This window comes from Saccopteryx bilineata, chromosome 2, assembly GCF_036850765.1.
Source record: "Saccopteryx bilineata isolate mSacBil1 chromosome 2, mSacBil1_pri_phased_curated, whole genome shotgun sequence".
Taxonomy (NCBI): domain Eukaryota; kingdom Metazoa; phylum Chordata; class Mammalia; order Chiroptera; family Emballonuridae; genus Saccopteryx; species Saccopteryx bilineata.
The window spans coordinates 266,242,468-266,267,906 of NC_089491.1; the positions used below are offsets into that span (position 1 = coordinate 266,242,468).

The window sequence follows — 25,439 nt, forward strand, 5'->3', positions numbered from 1 at the left end:
CTAGCTTAAGTCATAGCTCTGCCATAGACTTGCTGTGAGGTCCTGGCTAAGCGAATACACCTGCCTGAACCTCAGGTCCCTCATCTACACTCATTCTGGGCCAGAGACTGCCAGTGCCTCCCCATGTCCACCCTCTCCTTCCTCCTTCAAAAGCCAGCCTCCTGACTTTTGCTTGGGCCCACGGGCAACCCCGCTATAAGAGGTTGCTCCCTTGATCCTCATGCGGCAACTGTGACTAAGTGGTGGCCCATGAGATGTAAGTAAAAGTGATGGAAGCAATTTATGGGAAGTCACCTACAAAGGGAGAGGAACACTTGTGACAGCCATTGCAAAAATCCTTAGTAAAATCGCAGCACGCAGAACCCAGAAGCACATCAGAAGGACAATACATCATGATCAAGTGGGGTCTGTTCCAAGAACACACGGCTTAACAGGAAATCTAGTAACGCAGTTCTTCATATGAACAGCTTCGAGGAGGAGGGGAAATAGTTCTTGGTCAAATTCAACAACCACTCTTTTAAAAGTCTCAATATATTGGACGAGATGAATACATCCTTGGCCCCAGCCCCCAAATCACATCTTGTTTAAAAGGGGGATTGTGATAGTTAATTATTATGATTTAATTTTAGCAACAGTAGCCAGTTTTGCAATTCAGGTGTTGCTTCTAAGTTATTCTGTAAATGTGATTAGCATCTATAATCAACTGACTGGCTTTGTTTTTTTTGTTGGTTTTTTTTGTGTGTGTGTGTGTGACAGAGAGAGACAGACAGAGGGACAGATGGGGACAGACAGACAGGAAGGGGAAGAGATGAGAAGCATTAATTCTTTGTTGCGGCACCTTAGTTGTTCATTGATTGCATTCTCATATGTGCCTTGACCAGGGGGGTTAAAGCAGACCGAGTGACCCCTTGCTCAAGCCAGTGACCTTAGGCTCAAGCTGGTGAGCTTTGCTCAAACCAGATGAGCCCATGCTTAAGCTGGCGACCTTGGGGTTTCGAACCTGGGTCCTCTGTGTCCCAGTCCAATGCTCCATCCACTGTGCCACTGCCTGATCAGGCTATAATCAACTGACTTTGAAGCAAAGGAGGTTGTCCTTTATAATCTGGGTGGGGTTCATCCAGTCCACTGCACCAGTGACACCTGATGATGAAACAGGACCAGCACCTTCAGCGACAGCTGCAGACAGAACACACGCTAGCTTGCCAACCCAGCTTTGCCGTTCCCCAGCTAGGCGACTTTCCTGGGTGACTGTGACCCTCAGTTTCCCTCTTCATGAAATGGGAATAACAGCAGTACCTAGCTCATAGGACTGTTGATAGGACCAAAGGCAAAGATGCAAATAAAGCACTTCACACTGTGGATACATCGACCAACAGGACAAATGTTAGTTGTTGTACTTACTGTTAAATATCTTAAGTCAGTAGAGCTGGGTTTGGGTCTTAGCTTTGCCACCTACAAGCCTGGGAACCTCTGATAAGACTGGCCTCTTGGAGCCTCGGTTTTATCTGTAAAGTGGGTTTAAGCAAACATGGCCATCCCCATCGCAGGGTCACTGTAAGGATTGTTTTAAAAAATTTGAGCGGCATCAGTGAATGAGACAGACATGTGTCTGCACCTTGAAATTTATGGTCCATCTCTGGCCGGATAGCTTGGTTGGTTAGAGCATTGTTACAAAGCACAGAAGTTGTCAGTTTGATCCCCTGTCGGGGCACATACAGAAGCAGCTCGATGTTCCTGTCTGTCTCTCTCTTTCTCTAGCCACAATCAAAAACAAACAACAACAAAAAAACCTTAAAAAAATTTACAGTCCAATGGAGAGATAATAACCCAGATAATTACAGAGTGGAGTGCTAAGTGCTGGGAGAGAGAGGGCCATAGGAAAATAAATGAGGGCTCTGACATTGCCTGAAGAGGACGAGGGGGAGGTGACATCTAAGCTGAGTCCAGTAGCACCACAGAATCAATGGGTCACTGGGGGCTAAACAATTCACAACTATCCAGTGTCCTTACAGGACCTCTCTAAGAAAACCAATACTAAAGCTGACCTGTTTCCACAACACAACATGCAGCTCTTAGAAAGCTAACTTTTACATATTGCACATGATAAGATAGACAATCAAATAAATCCTCATAATACCCCATGAGGGAACGTGTTGTATGTCCCCCAAAGTGTCCTACTTTAACCCCGAGGACTGTGACTAGGATAAGATACCTTACCTGGAAAATGTTATGTTATAAAAAGAATTTTGCAGATGTAATTAAGATTACTAATCAGTGTACTTTGTGTTCATCAAAAGAGTGATTATGCTGGTGGGTCTAATCTAATCATGTGAGCCCTTCCAAAGCAGAAGGGAGCCAGGCCTGTGGTGGCGCAGTGGACAGTGTGCCGACCTGAAACGCTGAGGCCACTGGTTCAAAACCCTGGGCTTGCCCGGTTGAGGCACATACGACAAGCCTGGTCAACTCAATGAACAACTAGAGGGAAACAACTACCTCTCATCCCCCTACCCTCCTCTCTCTGTAAAAGCAAGAAATAAGATCTTAAAATAAATAAATAAATAAGAGCAGAAGGAAAAGTCAGAGAACCATGAAGCAGGAGGGGGATTCCACATGCTGTTTCTGGATTAAAGATGGAAGAAATGACACGAAAGGACCTCAGAGTGGTCTCTGGGAGTTGGGAGTGACCCCCGGTGACAGTCAGCAAGTAAACGGGGACTTCCGTCCCACAACCGCACAGAACTCACGTCCTCCGACGACCCAAATGAGCCTGGAAGTAGATCCTCCTCCAGAACCACCAGAGAGGAGCCCAGCCTGGCTGGCACGTTGACTTTGACTTTGGGAGACCCTACCCAGAGAACACGGTCAAGTCCGCCCAGCTTCTGACCTACAGAACGATGACTAATCAGTGGGTGTGTTTCTGTTCATCTAAGCTGATCAATTGGTGGTCATTCGTTAGGTGGCCACTGAAAACTAATACAGGCAGGCACTGCTCTTATCTCACGTTACAGCTGAGGAAATGAAAGCCAGCGGATAACCTGCAGGGTCACCTAGCTGGTTAATGGCAAAGTGTTTCTCAAACAACAGGATTGGAACACAGGCTGTCTGGCTCTTAACCGTTACGCCATTTCCTGCCTGGAACAATCTCCAACATAAGATGGTTTACAAAACAAACAAACAAACAAACAAAAAACAAAGTTGGAACTGTGTTAGAATATTGCTGTTTGAATACATAGATGCTGTTTGAATACATACATTTGCGTGCACAGTTGACCTTTCACCAACATGAGGGTTAGGCTCACTGACCACCCTTCACAGTAAAAAATCCGTGTATAACCTTTGACTCCCTAAAAACATAACTACTAATAGCCTACCGTTGACCAGAAGCCTTACGGATAATGTAAATAGTTGAATAAAGTATTTTTGTATTTATATGTATATATTGTATTATATATGTATGATATATTGCATTCTGACAATAAGGTAAGCTAGAGAAAACTTACTAAGAAAATCATAAGGAAGAGAAAAATACATTTACTGTATTTATTGGGGAAAAAACCCATGTGTAAGTGGAACGACGAGATTCAAACCCATGTTGTTCAAGGATCAAGTGTAAGCACATACAAGAGCTATGACAAGACTCAGGTATCTCCTAGGAGAGGAAATGGGTGTCTGGGGGCAGAAAGGGAAGGAGACTTTCTACCATATGCTGTTTTGGAGTTTTGACTCCTGAACCCTGTGACTGTATAATCTACTTAAAAAATGATGTATCCTCAGTAAACAGGGGGAATGGTAAAAAGCCAGGAGACATCTGAATGGATGTAAGAACACTCACAAAGAGAGTCTGGAATTGTAGGTGGACTGGTCCGTGGTGTACTGGCTTGCGATAGGGTTGCTGTAGCTGAGGACTGCAGACTACAGGGCCTACACAGTCTGGAAGTCTGAGATCGTGCTAGAGCTGGTTTCTTTGGAGGCTGTCTTCTCTCTGTGTCCTCATGTAATCATCCCTCTGGGCATGTCTGTGTCCAAGTTCCCCTTCTTATAAGAACACCAGTCATTCGATTAGGCCCCACTCTAATGACTTCATTTTAACTTCATTACCTCTTTAGAGTCTTTCTCCAAACACAGACACAAGCGTGAGGTAATAGGGCCAATCGGACTTCAACATGAATTCTGACACAGCACAATGCAGCCCGTAACCGTAGGGGAGCTCACCCAGGGCAACAAAGCAAATGTCGAACTCAGGGTTTCTCAACCTCAGCACTACTGTCATCTGGGGCTGGATCATTCTTGGTTGTGGGGGGATGTCCTGCATGTTGTAGGATGTTTAGCAACATCCCCGGTCTGTACCCATTAAGTCCCAGTACAGCAACTCCTCCCAGCTGTGACAACCAAAAACATCTCCAGGAATTGTCAAACGTCTCCTTGGGACCACGGCTTTGACCCCTTCTAGCTCCACTGTGTGGGGAGCTGGGGTGAGTGCAGCTGGCCCCTCGAGAAGTTCTATACCTTCCTATACAGAACGGTGTGCTGCAAGACCACAGACCTAGGAAACCCAGACCTGCCCTGGCATAGACAGACGTCGGCTCAGGGGCGCAGAGCTCCAGAGAGGGGAATGCTTGACTTTGAGCAGGGAAGACGACGCCATTAACGGGGAACCACTCTGAGAGCAAAAGTGCTCGGGTCAGGGGTTTTAATGGCACAAAAGCCTCATGAATCCTTCTAGCTCTCACATCAGAGAAAACCACTGTTTTTACTTTTACCTGCCTCTCACCCCACCCCTGTACTTAGACAAAAACCACCGGGGCCATAAAATCTCACCCTATTGAAATCTCTTCTCTTGTCCAGGGTAGCTTTGCAGGCTGAACTAGAAGGGAGTTATGACTTTGGATACGTATTCCTATTTTGATGAACATGACAGAAAGCTGGTCCAATGCTCAGCCTTTGGAGGAAACAATTCAGCTGAGCCTTTCCTTGTCTCGGACATAGCTCGTCCTAGTAACTCTCCGGCAACCAGCTACCTGGCCTTTTGCCTTCTGATAAACGTAAGAGGATAAAAGCAACTGTTACAGCAACGAGGATGCTGAGGGCCTCCCAAAAGTGAGGTCCCTTGTCCAAGGTCACCCAGGCAGTAAGTCCATGAGCCAGGATTTGAACCACCCAGATTTACTGGTTCAAGATGGGCACTCTTTCTACTCTGCAGTGTTGTCTCCATTTACTGGTGACCTGCCAGGAAGTTCTTAGAGAAGTGCCTGCTTTCATTTTTCACCATCTGAGAAAGGCATCAAATGACAGCCACCTGCCACCCATGCTCTTGGGAGGCTGAACCAACCTTGTCCTGAGAATGTTCTAGAACAGTGCTGTCCAATGGAATGTTCTATGATGATGTTAATGTTTCAGTCTGTGATGCCCACCATAGTAGCCACTAGTCGTGTGGCTATCGAGCATGTGAAATATGGCCGGTGCAACTGAGGAACTGAACTTTAAACTCAATTAATTTAAATTAAAATAGCCACAGGTGGCTTCTGCCTGTCATGTTGAACAGCACAGCTCTAGAACCCTGGTCCAGGAGTACTTTATTTTAATAAAGAAAGGAGCAGTGTGGAAAAGTCATAGTTTTATTAGGACTGCCATTTACAGTAGGAGTTGGAGTGCAAGGTTCTGGGACAAGAGATTTGCCTTCTTAAGTAGATCTGGGTGAGGTTAATATAGACACAAGTGCCATCTGCAGAGAATAAAGTGAGAGGATGAAGGTTAGGATGGCATCCTACTCGTCTTTACATTCTCCGGGGCTGGCAGCGCCCCTGTAAGCCAACAGGTCCTCCGTAACATCACGGCACTGGCGAGAGAAAGGGGACCAAGGAGAACGCTACATGGAGGGGGAGCAGCGGGCCTGGATTTAACCCCCAGAACGACACAAAGACAAGGCTCTTCATTCAGCCCGTCACATGTACTGTGCGTTTCCTGGGAGTCAGGACAACCTAATGGTCCTTGTTCTTAGGAGTCCACACTCTAATAGGGGGAGATAGAAAATAAAAACAATCTGACCATTTCAGATATTGGTACCTGCTGGAAAGGAGATAGAATGGCGGGGTCATAACGCAAGTTGGGGATGACCACTCTCAACAGGGTGGTCAGGGAGGGGACAGGGTCTTAGAGGAAATGACATTGGAATAAGACTTGACTGATAGGTAGGAGATGGCGCTGGGGGCATAGGGAAGACTTCCCCAGTCGGAGGGAACAGTAAATGCACAGGGCCAGAGAAGGAAGGCGCTGGGTGCACTGGGGGTTGAGGGGGACTGCAAGGCCACCAGGGGCTGGTCCACAGTGAGCAAAGCAGAGAGTCACGGGTGATGAGGTCGGAGAAGTGGGTGGGAGCCAGATCAGGCAGGGCCAAGATGTACAGGTTACATAAGTTACCTGGATTTATAATGACAAGTGGCTGCTTTAGACACCGGGGCACTCTGATGGTATGGGGCTGAGTTTGAAGATCAGTGACCACCATCGTTAAACCCCATCCCCACTTTGGCCAGCCGATGGCCATGGCTCTCCAGGGAGGCCCAGGTGTGAGAGGATTTGGGACAGATTCTTGATGTCGGAAGGCACATGGGAATTGGTGGCTCGCTCAGCCTCACACGTCAGGGACCGTGGGGCCATCAGGCAAATCCAGAATACCAGAAGCCCTTCCAGTGTAATGATTATAATATTGAAAAACCAGCCTGCCCTCTCAGCGGACAGCGTGGAGGTGCAGGGACGCGCATTTGCGCCGTGAGCCATTAGGCATCCCTGACAGATGTGTCCTTCTCCCTCCCTCAGTCCCCAGCTGCAAATGAAGATCCGTCCTTTTCTCCTGCCCAGACAAGGATTGATGAGGATTTGGGAGAGCACTCAGACAGGCAAGGAAAGGCTGTGAACCTTTTCCAAGCCTGCAATTTATCTTGAGAAAGACTATTCACATCACTTCTTACAGGCTGGGTTATGCTCTGACCCGGCACATTAATCTCGCCGAATAAAATAATAATAATCAGAAAAAGGGAGCTGGATGGTTGCCAAGGGGACATTAATAACTGTCGCCTACACCTCGGTGGCACAGGGAAAAGGTGCCGGGTCCCATCCCCGCCCCTCGCCCTTGCCCCCCAAGCAGTACCCATTTGAAGGAGAAGGAAGTGAGGTAGCTGCTAGTCTGAACTGGGGGAAATTTTATATTGATGGTGGATGGGGACCCCACTCCTCCATCAACTCTGCAGAAATGTCCCCAAACAATTCTAGGGAGCTTAGATGGGAGGGAGGATTGTCTAGTAGCTCAGAGCAGGGGTTCTGGAGTCAAACTGCCTGTGTTCGAATCCTCGCTCAGTCACTTACAAGATGTGTGGCTTTGGGTGGCTTTCTTAACCTTTCACAGGACTTGGGGAAAGCAGTTGGGTGGATCCTCTAAAAGTAAAACAATTACCTTATTACCCAGCATTTCCACGTGTAGGTATTTACCCAGAAAAACTGGGTTCAAGTAGACACTTGTCAGCGCATGTGCAAAGCAGCACTGTTCATAATAGCCCCAAAGTGGAAACAGCCCAAACGTCGATCAAGAGATGAATGCGTACACCAATGGTGGTCTAGCCACCACATAATGGGATATTTTTCAGCCATAAAAAGCAGTGACACAGGGTACAGGGTGGGTGAATCTTACAAACATGCTGAGAAAGGGCGGAAACCAGACACAAAAGATCATATAATGTATGATTCCATTTATATGAAATGTCCAGAATAGGTAAAGCCATAGACAGAAAGGAGATTAGTGGTTTCTGGGGGTTGAGGGGTGGAGGGGAGAGACTACTTACTGGGTACAAGGTTTCCTTTTGGGATGATGAATATGTCTTGGAACTAGACAGTGGTGACGGTTCCTAGACACCGGGAATGCACCGAATGCCACTGAATTGTACATTTTAAAATGATTACTGGTGAATTTTACCTCAATAAAGAAACCCACAGAACAGCAGCACCTGTCCTGTAAGTCAGATGTCAGGAGGAAATGAGTTTGGGCCATCCTGGCCCATACAAAGGGCTGACTCCACACTAGCTGCTCCTAATGCTATCGGTATTCTTACTACGAGGTTTGCAATCTTCAACAAGTTATTTAACTGAGTTTCTGCTCTTGTGAAAAGAGATGTCAACAACATCAACCCTCCCAGGATTGTTAAGATTAAACAAGACAATGTCTTCAGTAGACTGCAAATTCCATGAGTACATGGATTTTTATCTCCTTGGTTCACTGATGTATCATCCCCAGTGCCAAGAACAGTGTCAGGCACATACATGGCATCCAGCAAAAATTTCTTGAACAAACAGCATTGCCTAACACTCTGCTTGGGTCCTGGAAATTGCTCAGAGGTTAGAGTAGCTGACTAGACTATCAACGCATCTATGCATCTATGTATGCACGCATCCATCCAATCATCCATCCATCCATCCAATCAATCATTTGCCTTCCAATCTAGTTACAAATCCACCAACCTTTCCATCTAGCCACCTACTTCATCCATCCACCCACCCAACTATCATACATACATACAACAAACACTTCTCAGTACATATCAGCTAACGGTGATCCATCAACAAACAAGCTGGGTGCATTCATTTCCTGCTGTCATAGAGGTTACACTCGAGCAGAGAATGTGGACAACTAAACAAGCAATTACAGTCAGGGTGGAGAGTGCTAGAATAGGGGGCGGATAGGGTGCTGTGAGGGTCCTCAGTAGGAGAACCATCCATAGCCTGCAGGGAAGATATCTAAGAGGCTGTGATCTGCAGGAGCGGGAGTTAGTCAAGACATGGGTAAGGAAAAAGGTCTTCGAGGCAGAAGGATCAGAAGTGAGTGGGCAGGAGACGCTGTCCAGATGAGTTACTCAGCGTCTCAGTGCCTCAGTTTTTCCATCTGGAAAATGGGATAAGAAGAGCACCTACCACATATCAGATTAGCTCATGTACATAAAGAAATGAAAGAAGTAGAATCCGGCTGAAGCACAGAGAACAGAGCAAGGAGGAGGTGGGGCAGGACAGAGGGAGTGAAATGAGGAAGAATGCCCAGGGTGGGACCAGCGGTGAAGCCTCGCCTGCCTCCTCCCAGGCAATGACCAACCCGCCCCTCAATTCATCCATCCACAAATAGAGTTTTCATAGCTCTTCAGCATCTCAAGCAGGGTTTTGTTAACATCTCAATTTTCTATAGGAAGAAACACGTCCTTGAACTTTACCCTGTGGCTGGAAAGTGGCAGGGTGAGGGATGGCCCGGGAGCTCCCCGCGTCTGGTCTACTCAGTGCCTGGCAGATGATTTCCCGGCACGGCCGTGGCCTTGGGAGCGGAAGGCATGGATTCTTTTTGATTCTATTAAATGACCGGCTGCCTATTTTATGGACAGATTATCTTGCCTCTCTTTCAGCCTCAGTATAATAAGCAAAATAATGGTCACACAAAGGTACCAGGACCTAATCCTTGGAATCTGAGAGTGACTTGATTTGGAAAAGTCTTTGAAGACATGATACAGTTATAGCTCTTGGCAGGGGTGGGGAAAGGGAGCTTCCTGGATTATCCAGGTGAGCCCTAAATGCAATCACACGTGCCCTTAAAAAAGATGGGTAGGGGGAGATTCACACACAGACGAGAGCCCCGTGGTTCTTAGTGGACTCCTGGGTAGGGGGCTATTCACCAGAAAGACCAAGCCATAATTAGAAGCTTCGGACTTTCAGCCACAAACCCCTTAATCCAGAGAGGGGAAGAGGGGCTGTTAAGGGGATTAATAATTGATCATGCCCACATAAGGAAGCCCCTATGAAAATCCCAATACTATGGGGTTCAGAAAGCTTCTGGATTGGTGAACACATATCTACAGGCTGAAAGGATGGTGTACCCCAACTTCCTGGGGACAGAAGATCCCATGCTCAGATCCCTTCCAGACTTCGTCCTCTGTACCTCTCCATCTGGCTAGTCATCTGTGTCCTTTATTATATCCTTTACTAATAATTATTATATGTTTGACAACCCTCCAGTAAAAGAGATGAAGTGTTGTTACACGAAGATGGAGAGAGGAATGCAGCCCTGCCAACACCCTGACTTGAACCCAATGAAACCCGTTTTGGACTTCTGACCTCCAGAACTATTCGAGAATAAATTCCTGGTGCTTTAGGCCACTAATGTGGAGGATACAATACAAATATATTGTATAAAAACTACATTTTTTATTTTTTTTATTTTTCTGAAGCTGGAAACGGGGAGAGACAGTCAGACAGACTCCTGCATGCACCTGACCGAGATCCACCTGGCACGCCCACCAGGGGGCGACGCTCTGCCCACCAGGGGGCAATGCTCTGCCCCTCCAGGGTGTCGCTCTGTTGCGACCAGAGCCACTCTAGCGCCTGGGGCAGAGGCCAAGGAGCCATCCCCAGCGCCCGGGCCATATTTGCTCCAATGGAGCCTCTGCTGCGGGAGGGGAAGAGAGAGACAGAAAGGAAGGAGAGGGGGAGGGGTGGAGAAGCAGATGGGCGCTTCTCCTGTGTGCCCTGGCCGGGAATCGAACCCGGGACTTCTGCACGCCAGGCCGATGCTCTACCACTGAGCCAACCGGCCAGGGCCAAAACTACATTTTTAATCATTATTAATACATATAAAATAATAATGAAAAAGCTGGTAAGTATAAGTAAGTGTTTTCCCGAGTTTTGTGAGCTGTTCTTGCAAATGACAGACCCCAAAGAGGATGTCAGGGGAATCTTGATTTATAACTGGTTGGTCACAAGCACTGGTGACAACAAGAACCAGTCTTGTAGGACAGAGCCCTTGACTTGTGGGAACTTTTGCTATCTCCAGGCAGACAGTGTCAGAATTGCATTCAATGATAAGACGCCCAGCTAGTGTTGCAAAATTGCTTGGGGTGTGGAAAACCCACACATCTGGTGTTAGAACTACTGAGTGTGAATAAATATAGAAATATAGGAGTGTGGTTTTCCTATACACCTGGACAATGAGTTTGGTCAGCTGTCACACAAGATAGATGGCCAATTTCAAGCCTGCTCTTCCACTAGCCAAATTCTAAGCTCGTTTTCTTCCTTTCTCTCTCTCTCTTTCTCTCTCTCTCTCTCTTTTCTTTTATTAAGTGAGAGGCGGGGAGGCAGAGAGACAGACGCCCCGACTGGATCCACCTGGCAAACTCCCTACTGGGTGATGCTCTGACCATCTGGGACCGTTGCTCCATTGCTCAGCATCTGAGCCATTTCAGCACCTGAGGCGAGGCCATGCAGCCATCCTCAGCGCCCCGGCCAACTTGCTTGAACCATGTGAGACATGGCTGCAGGAGGGGAAGAGAGAGACAGAAAGAAGCGGGAGGGAGAAAGGGAAAGGTGGAGAAGCAGATGGTCACGTCTCCATTTCTCCTGTGTGCCCTGACCAGGAATCGAACCCAGGGCTTTCACACACTGGGCCAATGCTCTACCACTGAGAAAATTGGCCAGGACCAACTTTTTTTCTTTTTAAAATTTTTTCTTATTGATTAATTTTAGAGAGAGAGAGAGGAAAAAGGGGGGGGGGGAGAAACATTGATATAAGCTTCCTAAAGTGGAAAAGATGGCTGTTTTCCCAGCATGCAAAGCAGGAGACTTCAGAGAGTGTTTAGCCAGGGGTCTCAAACTCGCGGCCCGCGGGCTGCATGCGGCCCGCCAAACAATTTTGTGTGGCCCGCAGACTAATCCACGAAGTTCAAAATATTTTGGATAAAATTAAGTAAGCTTGTGGATTAGTCTGCGGGCCGCACAAAATTGTTCGGCGGGCCGCATGCAGCCCACGGACCGCGAGTTTGAGACCCCTGGAACTTTAGTCCATCTGCCTCTATCCAGACTCCCTGTTTTGGGTCTTCTTGCAGAGGCACCAGCAGTAATTATATCCTAAAGGTGATGTTTTGTCCTCGCCCTGCTCAGTCCTATGAATTACAATGGTCATCCCCCCACAAGACCTCCTCAACCTGACACTCGCCTGCAGGCCTTCCCCTACAGTACGCTGCAAATTACCGTTGCCATAACTTCCCATCCTGTGTCCACAGCAGACATCACTAATCAATCAGAGTTCTCTCCTTCTGAGCCGTGGTTCCCTTTACACAACATGCTTCCGAAGCCACAAAGTGTCAAACACCTATGACAGCCATCCTTCCCCAGGAGAAACAGAACCAGGGCATGCCAACATGCTTTTGTCCCTTTCTCAGGTAAAATTCAAATGAAAACTGCATCAAGGGCATCTCAGAACAATGAAACTTAATAAATGCACTTGGAGTAGAGGTGTCACAGGCAGGTACTAGCAATAAGAGACCGTGCTCAACTTCAAGGAATGATAAGAGGTGAGTGACAGAATCTACTAGCTCAGGCTCTGTTCATTTGACAATGTGACATCAGCTCTGCCCACACCCATTCTTTCCTCCTCCAAAAGGTGCCCTGAATCTCCTGCATGTGATTGGAACTACCTGGTGGCCGCAGCCAGTGCCTACCTTGGACTTGACGGCCAGGATGATCTTGGGCAGGGCCACGATGAGGCACTTGAGGGCGATGGTGATGTACTTCAGCACAAAGTCTGCAATCCCCACAATCCACAGCAGGTCAAAGAAGTCCAGGGTCTCCAGGTTGGGCTTTAGAAATATGAGGCTGTGGGGAGGATTCCAAGAGTCAGGATGCTCACTTATGATCACTGGCCCATAGCAGCTCCTTCTACCTACTCTGGGAGCATGATAAATATTACCTGCAGAAAGAGCACTGCACTGGGAGTCAGACATCATGTCCTGTTCTTGAATCTGTTACTCACCTGCTATGTGACTTCAGGTGGGTATCTTAACCTCTCTGAGCCTCAGTTCCTTTGAGGGTTAAAAGACGAGATTGGACTGGAGTATCAATTAGTTAAGGCCCCCCTCCAATTTTATGGGCCCATAACAGGCTTCACAAGAGGAAGTAGAAGGAAGGAAGGAAGGCCAATACTATGAAGGAGAGAGAGAAGGAGGGAACATGTATCAGACACCGTGTGAAGCTCTTTACTTACCATGTCTCATTGTCCTGAGCAGTGAGTGTTGCTTTTCTCAACTTTATAAATGAGACACTGAAGCTTGGAGAGGTAAGACACCCAACATCACACTGCATGGTAATGGGCATTTGCATCAGACAGACTTGATTTTGAATCCGGGCTTCTTTGTTTATTGGACCCTCGGCACATAATGCCATCTCTATAAGCCTCAGTGCTCTCATCAATTAAATGGGAATCTAACCCTCCCTCATAGCGTTATTGGTGGGAGTCACCGAGATAACGGACACTCTATGGATCTGCCCCACAGCTGTGACGATGATCACAACGGCAACTCTACAAGGCGGGCACTATTACCTACCCCACTCTGCGGCTGAGGAGACTGAGACGCAGAAAGGGAAAGAAACACGCACAACGTCCTGCAAATATCCAGGGACAGAGGTAGCCTGAAACCCAGGCACCCTGGCCGCAGTTCACGCTCTCAGTTCCTACCTATAGCTGTGCTACTTGGAGTGTGTAAACCCCTTTACCCTTCCGTGAGCAGGTAAAGTGAACGTTGCGTTCAATTTCCGTACTGACCTCACTAGAGACAGACAACAAGCTGCCTCCAACAGGCACCTGTCCGTGGACCGCACTTGGAGTAGCACTGCTCTCCACCACCTCCGAGGATGCCGTTATTATTTGTAATAACAATAGCAGCTAAAATCCCTCAGCTTTTCACATCGTGCTGGCCCTGTGCTACACCCTTTAGTGTCTGAACTCATTTTGCCTTCCCAAAGACTCTGTGAAGCAGGTGCTGTGATTACCCCGTTGTGAGCTGGGAAAACTAGGGTGTTAAGAGGCGGAGCTGCCTGCCCATGCCATCTCAGGGAGAACCTGGAGCTAGGACTGGAGCCAGCATTCAACCTATGCTGGACCCCTCACTTCTCTTCTCACCACATGAGAGGCACTGAGGCCAGGCCAGGCCAGGTGCTCTGTCCCCTGTAGAGTAGGAAACCGTGCACACAGCCCAGCGTGCGTGCTTTCCCAACGCGTCACACCGTAGTCCCCCCTTACCCGCAGTTTTGCTTTCTGTGTTTCAGTTAGCAGTGGTTAACCACTGGAAAACTCCAGAAAACGCTCTTTCGCTGAGCCAACCGGTCAGGGCCCAGAAGTAAACAATTCATAAGTTGTAAACTACATGCCGTTCTAAGTAGCACGATGAAATCCCACGCCGTCCCTCTCTGTCCTACTCGGCGGGACATGAATCAACCCTTGCCCAGCATGTCCACGCTGTATATGCTACCCACCTGTTTGTCACTTAGTAGATGCCTTTGGTAATAAGAGAGATCGTCAAGATATTGCAGCACTTGTGTACAAGTCACCTTTCTTTTCTTTAAAATGGCCCATAAGTGTAAGAACAGTGACGCTGCCCATTCAGACATGCCAAAGAGAAGCCATGAACTTTATCATAGGTACATATGTGTAGGAAGAACTGGTGTATATAAGGTCTGGTGCTGTCCAGTTTCAGGCATCCTCTGGGTGGAACGTATTCCCCGCAGAGAAAGGGGACTACTGTACTCTGCTGGCAGAAAGCAGTGCAAACCCGAGGCCTCCTTGGTATAGTAGCCTAGGAATGAACTGGTCTACTTTCCCACTTTTATTCTTAAAGACCTATTTCCATTCACAATAAAAGTCTTTAAAGAGCTAATGTAGGGCAAAGTCAGCGAAAACGATTCTATTCTGGCGATCTCTCACAATACTTTCAGGGTCTTTCGGCATCCTGGCCCTGTCTCCATGGAGTTCTTTGCCTCCAAGTTTGAGTGGCTGTTCATGTGATAACATCGGGGAGAGACTGGCCTCCCTGAGCTCCCTTCTCTGCCTCTGCTCTGTCCGTCCCTGGGGACCCTGCAGGCTGGTGGGCTGACCTCTACGCCCTTACACTTCTATGACTGCAATAATATGAAAATCTGGCTTCCAGTCTCCATTTAAGCTCAGAGATACCCATCGGTGTTACATTCACTGATCTGGGGTTTAGTTCACTATGTTAGGTTTTTTTTCTGTTTGCGTGTTTGGAGGAGGGGCAGTGAGAAAGTATGTTTCCACGGGCTCATCACGAAGTTCGTGTGTTGATAACGCACACTGTGAACTTTAATAAACTGATAGATTTTATTGTCAGCTTTGCTCCTGATTAGGCTCCAACACCCAGAGGTAATTTGTCATAAAAGCATAACATTAATTATGATAAGATTATGATTATGTCAAATGCTTCCTGGTTTAACCAGTGCCTCTCATGAGTGATCACATTTGGCCTCCCTCATAAATGAGCCTGTTCAGGTAGGTCAGGTGAGAATTAACTGGGTCCTGGTTTCACAAGTGAGGAGACTAGGGGAGTCCCAAAGGGATCCCATTATTTGCAACAGGGCACAAAGCTGGTAAGTGGCAGGACTAAAACCTGACGTTGGTCCTCAGACTTCAGATCCTGGGGAGGTTCAAGCTTGCTGATCAGGACTACTTAATGGCACTAAGATTCATTAGAAAGGGCTTCAGTAAGCCTCAGTTTCCTCACCTGTGAAGTGGGGGTAGCAACACCCAGCCAGGAGGCCAAAACAAGATAACAGGTATCGGTATCACTTACAAACAACTCTCGACCCGACATCCACAAGGAAGGGGGCTCAGCTCTGTTGCTTTTCCGCTAAACGCCTCTCTGTCTTTCTCTTTTTATTCTGTGCTGCAGGTCTGACTCAGCCCTGGTTTGACAGGGGCACAGAGGGCTAGTGCTGGGCCTGCTATCACGTCCAGAGAATGACATGAGCTGGAAATCCACACAAGGTTCTGGGAAACTCCACCTCCGAGAGCCTCCACTAGGATCTTGATATTCCGGGCCAGGCAGCTAATGTGGCGTGTGAGATGTGAGTGGACGCCTTGGCACTAACTCCCCAAATTGCTTTTAGGGGGTGGCCCCAGAGAGTGACGAAATGGCTCCCTCCTCACAGTCCATTTCAAAATGATATGCACACGATCTCAAGGCTTGGCTTGAGTTTCAAACTCATCCCAGAGGCCCTTGCTGGCCAGCCCTCCCCTACCAGCCACAATGTGGCCACTAGAAAATCACATTATGGGGCTTGCATTACAGTTCTACTACAGAGCGCGGCCCCAGGCGTGCGTGTTCATAACAACGGGGTGGAATTGGAGTTACAACATGACCTAGAACTGGTGCATTGTTCTCCAGCGAAGGAGTACGTGTCCTAAGCCCACCAAAGTCCCCCACTTTCCTAATGGGGGTTGAAGTCCCTGCTCACCTGTTGTATAGCTGCTGGGAACTGAATGTATACAGCACATATAGGGTGTTCCCTGCCAGAAAGGCCAAGATCCACAAGATGACCAGCACCGACCTCTTTTCCTGCAGGGAAAGTAAGAGATCGGTGGGGATGCTGCAACGTCAAAGGTGCACATGGCAGAACATTCCAGAACATTTTCTGACAAGTGACAACTCTTCCCTGTCTCAAAGGTTTGGAGGAAGTAGGGCTGATGGTAAACGGAAGGGCACAAGCATCTTTCTATCCCCCTGGTTACATAGAAGGTGATGGAAATGTGGAAACCTGCTTGGAGAATTATCTGGAAAGGCAGGAGAGCCACGTGGTTAACAGCGCAGATTCTGGAGCTGGAGGCCTGAGTTCAAATCCCTGGGTTTGCTACCTGGGGACTATCCAACCCCGGGAAAGTTACTTAAACTCTTTTCACTTCCCTTTCCTTGCCCATAAAAATGGGTCTACATTGCATCTCTCCTACAGAGTTGGGAGAATTCATGTGCATCAACACTTAGGACAGCGCCTGACATGTAGTGAATGTTAGTGCACATTTACTGTTATGAACTGAGACACAGAGAGGTTCAGGAACTCTTGCTCAAGGGCACATGTTTTAAGCCTCAGTGCCTTCATTTAAAAACAGGAATTTCGTTAAGGATTAAGTAAAATACATCAGTGTCAACATTCGGTCTGGTTTGGGCTCATATTTCAGGGTCGCTAAGTGGTTAGGACCTAGGATTCATTCAGACTTTCCAGACCAGTGGACAATTCGCAACTACAAATGGGAAACTCCCGTCACCCCCACTTCTGCTAGCACGGCCCTCTGGGCTACTGCCCTGAACTGACCGACCGACCGTCCAATGTAGGGACATATTCACAGGACTAAATTCAAACTCGTGCACTCCTGGCCGTCAAAGCCCTTCACAATCCGGCCCCACGTCTGCTTCCCCCGCCTCGCTTCTGTCTGGTCCCCAGGAAGGCGAGCTGGGAACGGCTGTCGGTCTGCTTGTTGGCCAGCAGCCTCTGGGCCTGAGAGCAATCCCAGGAAGTTTCTGGAGGCGGCGCCGGGCTGGCGTGTCCTCGCCTGTGTACCCTGGGAGACGTACACAGAACCCCGTGCTGCTGACTCTCAAAAGCCCGGCTCTTCCTGGAGCAGGGCGGCTGCCTTGCTGGAACAGGATGAGGTCATATCTTTCCCAGTGTAACCTTCCCTGCGGTTTCGGTAAATGCTCCACTGTCTCCAGACACAGCTCAGCGCCCCGCGCACCCTTGCGATGCATATTTCCAGAGTAGACAAAATAAATGCATCTCCGTCCACCCATTATTCCAGGAGCGGTCAAGGTTAACGACCCTAGAAACCACCTCCAACCAACCAACAGCTCTTATCAGTGTGATTAATCCACTCGGCAGTCCTTTCTCCCCCAATAAATAATGGATTCTAGTTGAGTCCTCTGTAAATCCAAACCAAAGTTAGGAGAGAAAGAGGGAATTAGCAATGCCCCAAGAAGCCAGTCCCTGAAGGACAAAGGGGGCAGTTCTCCAGGAGTAAGTTGAGATTCCTAAACTTACAAAGGGTCATGTAGACTCTCTTTCACAGAAAACATGTGCAGGCAGGCAAAACATCACCTGTGTCTGCACTTCAGAAGATTTAAGGACCACCTCCACCACCAGAAGCTTGTTCACAGATAGAGGTATCCTCTTAACTCCCTAAAATTCAAGTCAAGGCACCATGTGCATGTTACTGCATTCGAGAGACAGCCAGCCCTCCAAATCCCCAGTTATGGAGTTGATCAACCTGCTGTTCTAATAGCCACTGAAAGGGGTTTGCATGAAGATGAGACTAAAGGTCAGGAAGGACCTCTGGCTCCATGCCCAACTCTGGATCTCAATAGGCTTGCATCATATGGAGAATGAGCTGCCCTCCACGTCTCATGGAGGGTCAGCTGCTTTTGAGAAAGCAGACAGATGGCCCCAAAGAAGGACCAGAGAGGATGGCGGCTGTGATGGGGTCACAGGCACAGCACAAAGCATAGACTTGTTAAAAATAGCTCCATTAAATGTTACCCTTTTTCCAGGCACTGTGCTAAAAATCTTCTCTGTACTCTCTCATTTAATCTTCTCTATGAGTTTGTGAATAGTTCCTTTTCCAGAGGTAGCCCCTGAGGCTGTGGTCAAGGTAACCTGTCTAAGAGCTTGTAGGCGGGTGGCGCTGGAATTTGAACCTGGGTGAGCACAGCCTGTGGGCTCAATGCCTGGGTTCCTATCTTGATGCCACCACTTGCGCTGGCTGTGGCTATGTGACCCCAAGCAAGGAACTTTGTCTCTGAACTGCTGTTTCCTACTGGGAAAATGAGATAAGAATAACTTGGCTTGCCCCAAACCCTACCCCCGCCAGGTTGCTGAGACAAATTTGCAAGATGAGTTGTGTAATGGGCCCAGCACTGCGCTGGGCATGGTTAGTGCTCAGCAGTTACTAGAGGGAATTCAGGACGATGGTGGTGAGGCTATATGGGCAGCCAGCAGTGCCAGGGGGACAGCCGTAACCCAGAGGGTGGCTTGGAAGTGAGCTAACTGGTCGAATGCCAGGAGGGTAATGGGACTGGGCTGGGAGGACACTGCTGGTGGAAGAGCTTGGGAGAAGGGTGGCACATCAAGGGGTCTACCCAGGGGCAGAGGCAGGGTGGCCTCCCAAAGCTGTCTCCATCCTAATCCCTGCACCCTGCGACTATGTTAGATCACATGGCAATGGGGAATAAAGGCTGCAGGTGGAATGATGATTGAATATCAGCCGATCTTGAGATGGAGAGAGATTGGGGATTATTCAGGTGGACCAATGTCATCTCAAGGGTTCCTAAAAGTGAAAGAAGGAGATAGAAGAGGAGGGTCAGAGGGGGATGTGACCATGGAGAGATGGTCACAGAGAGGCACTGGTGCTGACTCAAAGAGGAGCAAGGGGCCAGGAGCCAAAGAACGTGGGCGACCTGCAGAACCTCGAAGAGGCAGAGAGACAGACTGTCCTCTAAACCCTCCGGTAAGAACACAGTCTTGTTGACACCTGGATCTTAGTGTAGAGAGACTCATCTCAGACTTCTGATGGACAGAACTGTGAATTAATCACCTGATGTCGTTTGAAGCTGCTAAGTATGTGGTCATTAGTTCTCACAGCCCCAGGAGACTAATTCACCAGGTGACTCACCTTCAGAGAGACCTGCTCCCGGAGAGTGGAGTTGGCATAGGCGAAGGTGGTGGCCATCCCGATGCACACGGCAATGCCTGTGGGACAGAGGAGGGCCAAAGCCACCACTCAGACTCATCCGGCCTTGCTGACTAGGGATGGCGAGCAACATTTAAAAAACACATTCTCAGAGTTTACAGACTAACCTCAGAAGAGAGAAAAATCTCACTTCTGGGGGGGTTTGGGCTGCCATGTAAATCACTGGGACCCCTGAGCCCCTGAGTAGAGGCCTCTGACATAGGGATGAGATTGAGGTCACTCTGGGGTATTTCACAGAACCGGCTAAGGAGCATACGCTGTGCAGTCTGGTAAGACCTGGGTTCAAATCCTCACTCTGCCACCTTTTCTTGGCGTGGGCTTAGGCTAGTCACTACACCTCTCTGAGCCCTACTTTCGTCATCTAGAAAAATGGTCATAATAATAACAGCACTTAGTTCATGCGGGGACAATGCTTACAGAGTATCCTACCTAGCAGTTAGTAAATGATACCTGTTATTATACCGAAAGCCGAAAAGAATCTGTGGTGTGTTATTTGTAATAAAAGCATACATAGAAAAAGACTGTGACGCCATAAGAAATAAAAGTTTAATGTGAAAGGGGGGAAGATTCTTGCTGACAGAAAAACAGGACCCTCGCAGATGGGGGGAGAGAACTGAATTTTATTCCAATTCCTTCAGTTGCCATTGTTTGCTAAGCAACAGGCTTGGACTTCTCCCTGACCAGGGATTTGCAGATCCTGCCTGCCGGAGCCCGTGCCCGGGATCCTGCTTGCACACGATGCACACAGCTTCTCGGGCTTGGAGCTCACTTTTACCTTTTTAACACTTCGTGTACTCCAGGTACTTTTCTGGGTCTACTTTGTCAAAGATGTCTGTCTTACTGGAAGTGTAGGAAGTAAACTAGCTGCCCTACAATCCTTTCTTCTATTCTCCTCTGTGAGTAACAGTAAACAGACCTGACAGGTGGAGAAGAAAAAGACCACCCTTGAGAATAAACTTGAAGTTGGGAATTTGCCAGAACTCGGGACCAGAGGAGAACCTGTGGCTTCCATTTCTAGGAATGGAAAAGGGGGGCTGCCAGGGTAACACTCCAACAAGGAAGGAGGGGTGATAGGAGTCAGCGAGAACTCATCAGAAAGGGACCAAAAAGACACAAAGAATGGCCTAATATCCTCTAGATATCGTCTATGGGTTGTAGTAGGCCATGAGGTCATCTGTACCCTAATTCCTACTACACGACTAAAACAATAGCCTAAAACATTCCGGGGCATAGCAACACCACAATCTGAGAACAATAAGTTACAATAATAACAATACCAGTGGACCAGAAACCATTTACTAAAAGTTAAGTGTGTGTCAGGCTCTGGGCTAATCACTTTATGAATCATTGTCTTACTTACTAATAATACTAACAAGAGGTAGTATTTATTAAGCACTTGGTCAATGCCAGGTTCTATGTTAAATATTTTACGTGTATTAGTAATGAGTGTAATGAAAATAATCACCTACACTTGCATAGCCCTGACCTAAGTACTTTACACATATTAACTCATTTAACCTCACTGCAATCTCGTAATCTTCATTTAACAGATGACGCACAGAGAGGTTAAACAACGTATGCAGCATCACACAGCTAGAAAAGGGCAGAGCCTGTGCTCAGACCCACATAGTCTGAACTCCTAGTTACTACACTCTACTCCTTTGCACCGATCTATCAGCTGAGGGAGCATCTCTCACAACCCGCACTGGACAGACGAGGAGACTGAGGCTCAGAGAAGGTGAGTGACTTGCCTGAAGTCACACAGCTAGTCCAGCATAATTTGAACCCTGGTCTGACTCGGAATCCCATCCTTGTTAAGAACTCTGCATGATGAAGGCCTCTGCTGCCTTCCCTTGGCATTTGGGATGGAGGGCCTCCTACCTGGCAGTCGAACTCCCTGTGTCCCCGGGGACTCACCGAGCTTATGCTGGAAGCACAGTTTGGCCAGGAGGATCAGGATGAAGGGCAGCCCCTTCTGGAGCCAGCAGATCATGGCCTTCAGCTCAGACAGGGCAGGGGCAGGAGTTCCTGGCTGCTCGTCGCCGCCCTCGTCTGCGTGCGTGCGGTGGTCCCCACCCACGTGCTGCAGCAGCGAGCTCCCCCGGTGGCTGCCGTGGTGGAAGTGGTGGTGCGGCGGGCGGTGGTGGTAGGCACCGCCCTCGCCCCGACCTCCGACTTCCTCTCGGGATGCTGGCATCTGGATGAACACGTCCCCCCCGCTAGCAGAGGCCCCCAGCACCAGGCTGGAAGGGAAGGGGGTAGTGGGATGGCTGCCTGTCGGGAGGCCGGAGAGGCTGGAGAGGCCGGAGAAGAGCGCTGGTGGGGAGGCTGCTTCTGCCTTCAGACTCTCAAAGACACCCCCTTCATCCACACTCGCCTCGGAGCTGAGGGCTTGGCTGCGATTTCTGTACCAGAAGGGAAGAAAAGAAAGCCCCACCAAGTCAGGCAGATAGACAGTCCCCCAGCGGAGGTTGGGGGATGAATAATTGATAGTAGTTTCAATGTCATAAGCAAATCCTGTCTCCTGTGTTGAAGCCCTAACCCCCAGGACCTCAGCGTGACTGTATTTGGAGACAGGGTCTTGGCAGAGGTGACTAAATTAAAATGAGGTCATTAAGGCAGGCCCTAATCCAATACGACTGGTGTCTTTATAAGAAGAGGGAATTTGGACATGGACATGCACAGAGGGAAGATGATGAGAAGACACAGGGAGAAGCTGGACATCTTCCGGCAAAGGAGAGAGGCCTCAGAGGAAACCAACACCGAAGACACCTTGATCCTGGACTTCCAGCCTCCAGAACTGTGAGCAAATACATTTCTTTTGTTTAAGGCCCCCCAGTCTGTGGATTCTTGGCCATGGCAGCTCCCGCAAACTTCTACAAATACTAACAGCAATAGGGTCATAAACTTTATCGAACATTTACTATGCACCAGTTTTTTAAGTGCCTTCTGCTATTTAACTCATTAAACCCTCCTGCCAACCCTGAGAATTAAGGTCTTAATAATACCCCCGTTTGACAGATCCAGAAGCCAATGCACAGAAAAAAGAAAGACACACACACACACACACACACACACACACACACACGCCCAGGGATGCACAGCTAGCTGGCTGGTCAGGGATGGAGCAGGGGCACTCTGACCCAGGCTGACTCACTCGAGGGCTCACTTTGATTGCTCAGCTTTACTGAAGAGGAAGCAGAGTCCTGTGACTCTAGAATAACCAACCTCAGGAACCCAGGGACCCCTGGCTCAGTCCTCTTCAAGTTCAATGACTCCTCCTATTTCCCAGGAAGGTCAGCCTTAGTCACAGCTGGTATTTTGAAGGAGGAAAACACTCATGGGAAGATTTAATAGAAAAGCCCAAATTTAAACCCTAGCCCCGCCTTTCCTTTTAACAATCCTGTACTCAGCATTCTCTCCTGAAAAATGGGCCCAAACACCAGTCACTCATAGCATTCCCTCAGGATCAAATTTAGAATACTCTTTTCAATGGGCCAGGCATGTAGTAAGTGTTCAGTAAATGGGAACGATGGTCTCTAGTACCTATGTAAAGACCTCTAGGGCCAACTGCCTTTTCTAGTCGCAAGTATGGATCTCTTGTGTTGAAATCAGGCAAAGGGTTCTGTGGCCATTGCTGAAGGAACAGAGAGCCCAGAGTTAACCCCTCCAGCAATGAAAAATCCCAGAACTGTGTGCACTTCCCACAAACACCAAGCCCCAGAGCTCTGGATGCCACCTCTCTTCCCTTGGGTGTGTCCTCTCTCACCATGACATGGAAACTCAGTCTATACACCAGATACAGTGGAGCTGACCTGCTTCATGCACATGTGTCAGAGGGAGGGGCAAGGAACCTCCTTCCTTCCTCTCACCCTGTAGAAGGGCCACTGAGGCCCCTCCGTAGAACCCCACGGAATACAATATATCATGAACTTACTCATAGGGAGTGACAGCATTCCCATTTTACAGATAAAGACACTGAGACTCAGAGAGATGAACTTGCCAGATACCCTAATCTAGCTCCGAACTCCAAATCTCTTCGTGTGCCCCTCTCCAATACCCAAGGGCTTCCTACTGTAGGGTCTTCACACAGACTGTCCCCTTCCCTGGACGTCACCCTCATCCTGTCCCATCTGAGTACCTATGCCCCTCCCTTAGATCTCAGCTGAAACCTCTCTGCCTTGGAGGAGCCTTCCCTTCCCCTTCCTTCCCGGACAATGCTAGTCTTCTTACTCCCCGTTCTCACTGCATCCTAACTTCAGCTGCATAGGATGGATCCCAAGTCATCATTTACCACTTACCTGTGGCTCTCAGCCCCGGCTGCACGTTAGAATCACTCAGGCAGCTTTTGAAGAGTACAGGCACCTGGGACCCAGTGTTGACCAAATGAACCAAAACCTTTGGGGCTGGGGCCTGGCATCTCTGTGTCTTCAGAGCCCCCTGGTGATTCCAACGTGTAGTAAGCGCTGAGAATAGCACTTCAGACTGGGCCCCTGTGCCACGAAGTCAAAGATCACGATTGTTTGCCTCAATTGTACATCTCCCTTACCCAGCACAATGCACCTGGTACAGAGAACATGCTTAGGAAAGAAGTGTTTGAAAGAATGAATCAACGAATGAGCATACTAAAGGCTCTGAGAAGGCCTGCAATTGAAAAAATTAATTTTGCTTAAACCTAGTGTTTCTCAAACTTATTTCACCATGGAATTCTTTTATTTTCTGTGGAAAATCTATTAATGTCTTATGGAACACCTGTGAAACCTAGCAAGGGAAATGCTGGTCTGGAGAAATCTCCAGGGTTGGTTACTCCAGCTTCATAAACCCGACCTGGGGGTGTATGTTGTCACAAATTTGGTGCAAGGTTGGGGGCAGACACTTGATTATGGCCACCTACTCCCCTACTACCTGGCCCATCTCTGCTTCCTCCAAAATCTCAGAAAATGTGTGGTCCTACTCCCTTGGGTCTGGCATAATAATAAAGATAATATTAATAATGACAACAACAACTGACACTATGGCTATGATCCTCAAGGGGCCTCGGGCTTCTTCTGCACTTCAAGAAGCTAAGAAAGAAGGAGTCCTGGCAGGTGCCCATGCTGGGCCACACGGGGGCCACTCTCTCTCCCCCACAGCCCCACGAGGACCTGGAAAGTCTTCCTGGCTCCCTTAAGCTCGCCAACACTCTGAGTTCACTGGGCTCAGGGGACCTCCGTAAAACCAGGGAAGGCTCAATCCACCAAAGGGCTTTTTATAGCAGGCCTCCCTTCCCGGGGCTCCAGCATCCTGCTGAAGATTTCAGCCTAAATGGGAAAGAATATTCCTTGGGGAGGTAGGGGCTGTGCTTCTAACTTAACCACTTAAGGGCCAGAGTGGGAAGTGACCCAGGAGAGGAGTGGATCCGTCCAGACAGGATGCAGCCAAAATGTGCGGGCTCAAAGCACAGCCTCTGGGGGGCAAATGGACTGGGGTCCAACTCTCAGCCCTGCTGCTTCCTGGGTTGAGGAACTTTAGGTAATTTACTTCTCCTCTTTGAGCCTCAGTTTCCCCATCTGTAAAAATGATGAAAGAAATAGTTCTGACCTGGCCTGACTTGTGGTGGTGCAGTGGATAAAGCGTCTACCTGGAATGCTGATGTTGCTGGTTCAAAACCCTGGACTTGCCTGGTCAAAGAACATACAGGAAGCAACTGCTATGAGTTGATGCTTCCTGCTTCTCCCTCTACTTTCTCTCTCTCTCCCCGCTCTCTCTAAAAATCAATAAAATATATTTTAAAATAATAGTCCTGACCTCAACAGTAGCACAGAGTAAGTGTACAATACATGGTGGCCATTCTTTTTCAGCC

At 48.4% G+C, this 25,439-nt stretch overlaps 1 protein-coding gene across 2 annotated transcripts in view; it reads right to left on the reverse strand.

The window, feature by feature from the left end:
- RNFT2 (ring finger protein, transmembrane 2) overlaps positions 1 to 25,439 on the reverse strand; it is a 57,949-nt gene that overhangs the window by 28,508 nt on the left and 4,002 nt on the right. For both annotated transcript variants that reach the window (XM_066260491.1, XM_066260492.1), the window contains exons 4-7: positions 21,515 to 22,002; positions 19,520 to 19,596; positions 16,318 to 16,418; positions 12,516 to 12,669 (exon numbers count right to left, since the gene is read on the reverse strand). In XM_066260491.1, coding sequence (XP_066116588.1) covers positions 12,516 to 12,669; positions 16,318 to 16,418; positions 19,520 to 19,596; positions 21,515 to 22,002 — 820 coding nt within the window. The remainder of the gene's footprint in view (positions 1 to 12,515; positions 12,670 to 16,317; positions 16,419 to 19,519; positions 19,597 to 21,514; positions 22,003 to 25,439) is intronic.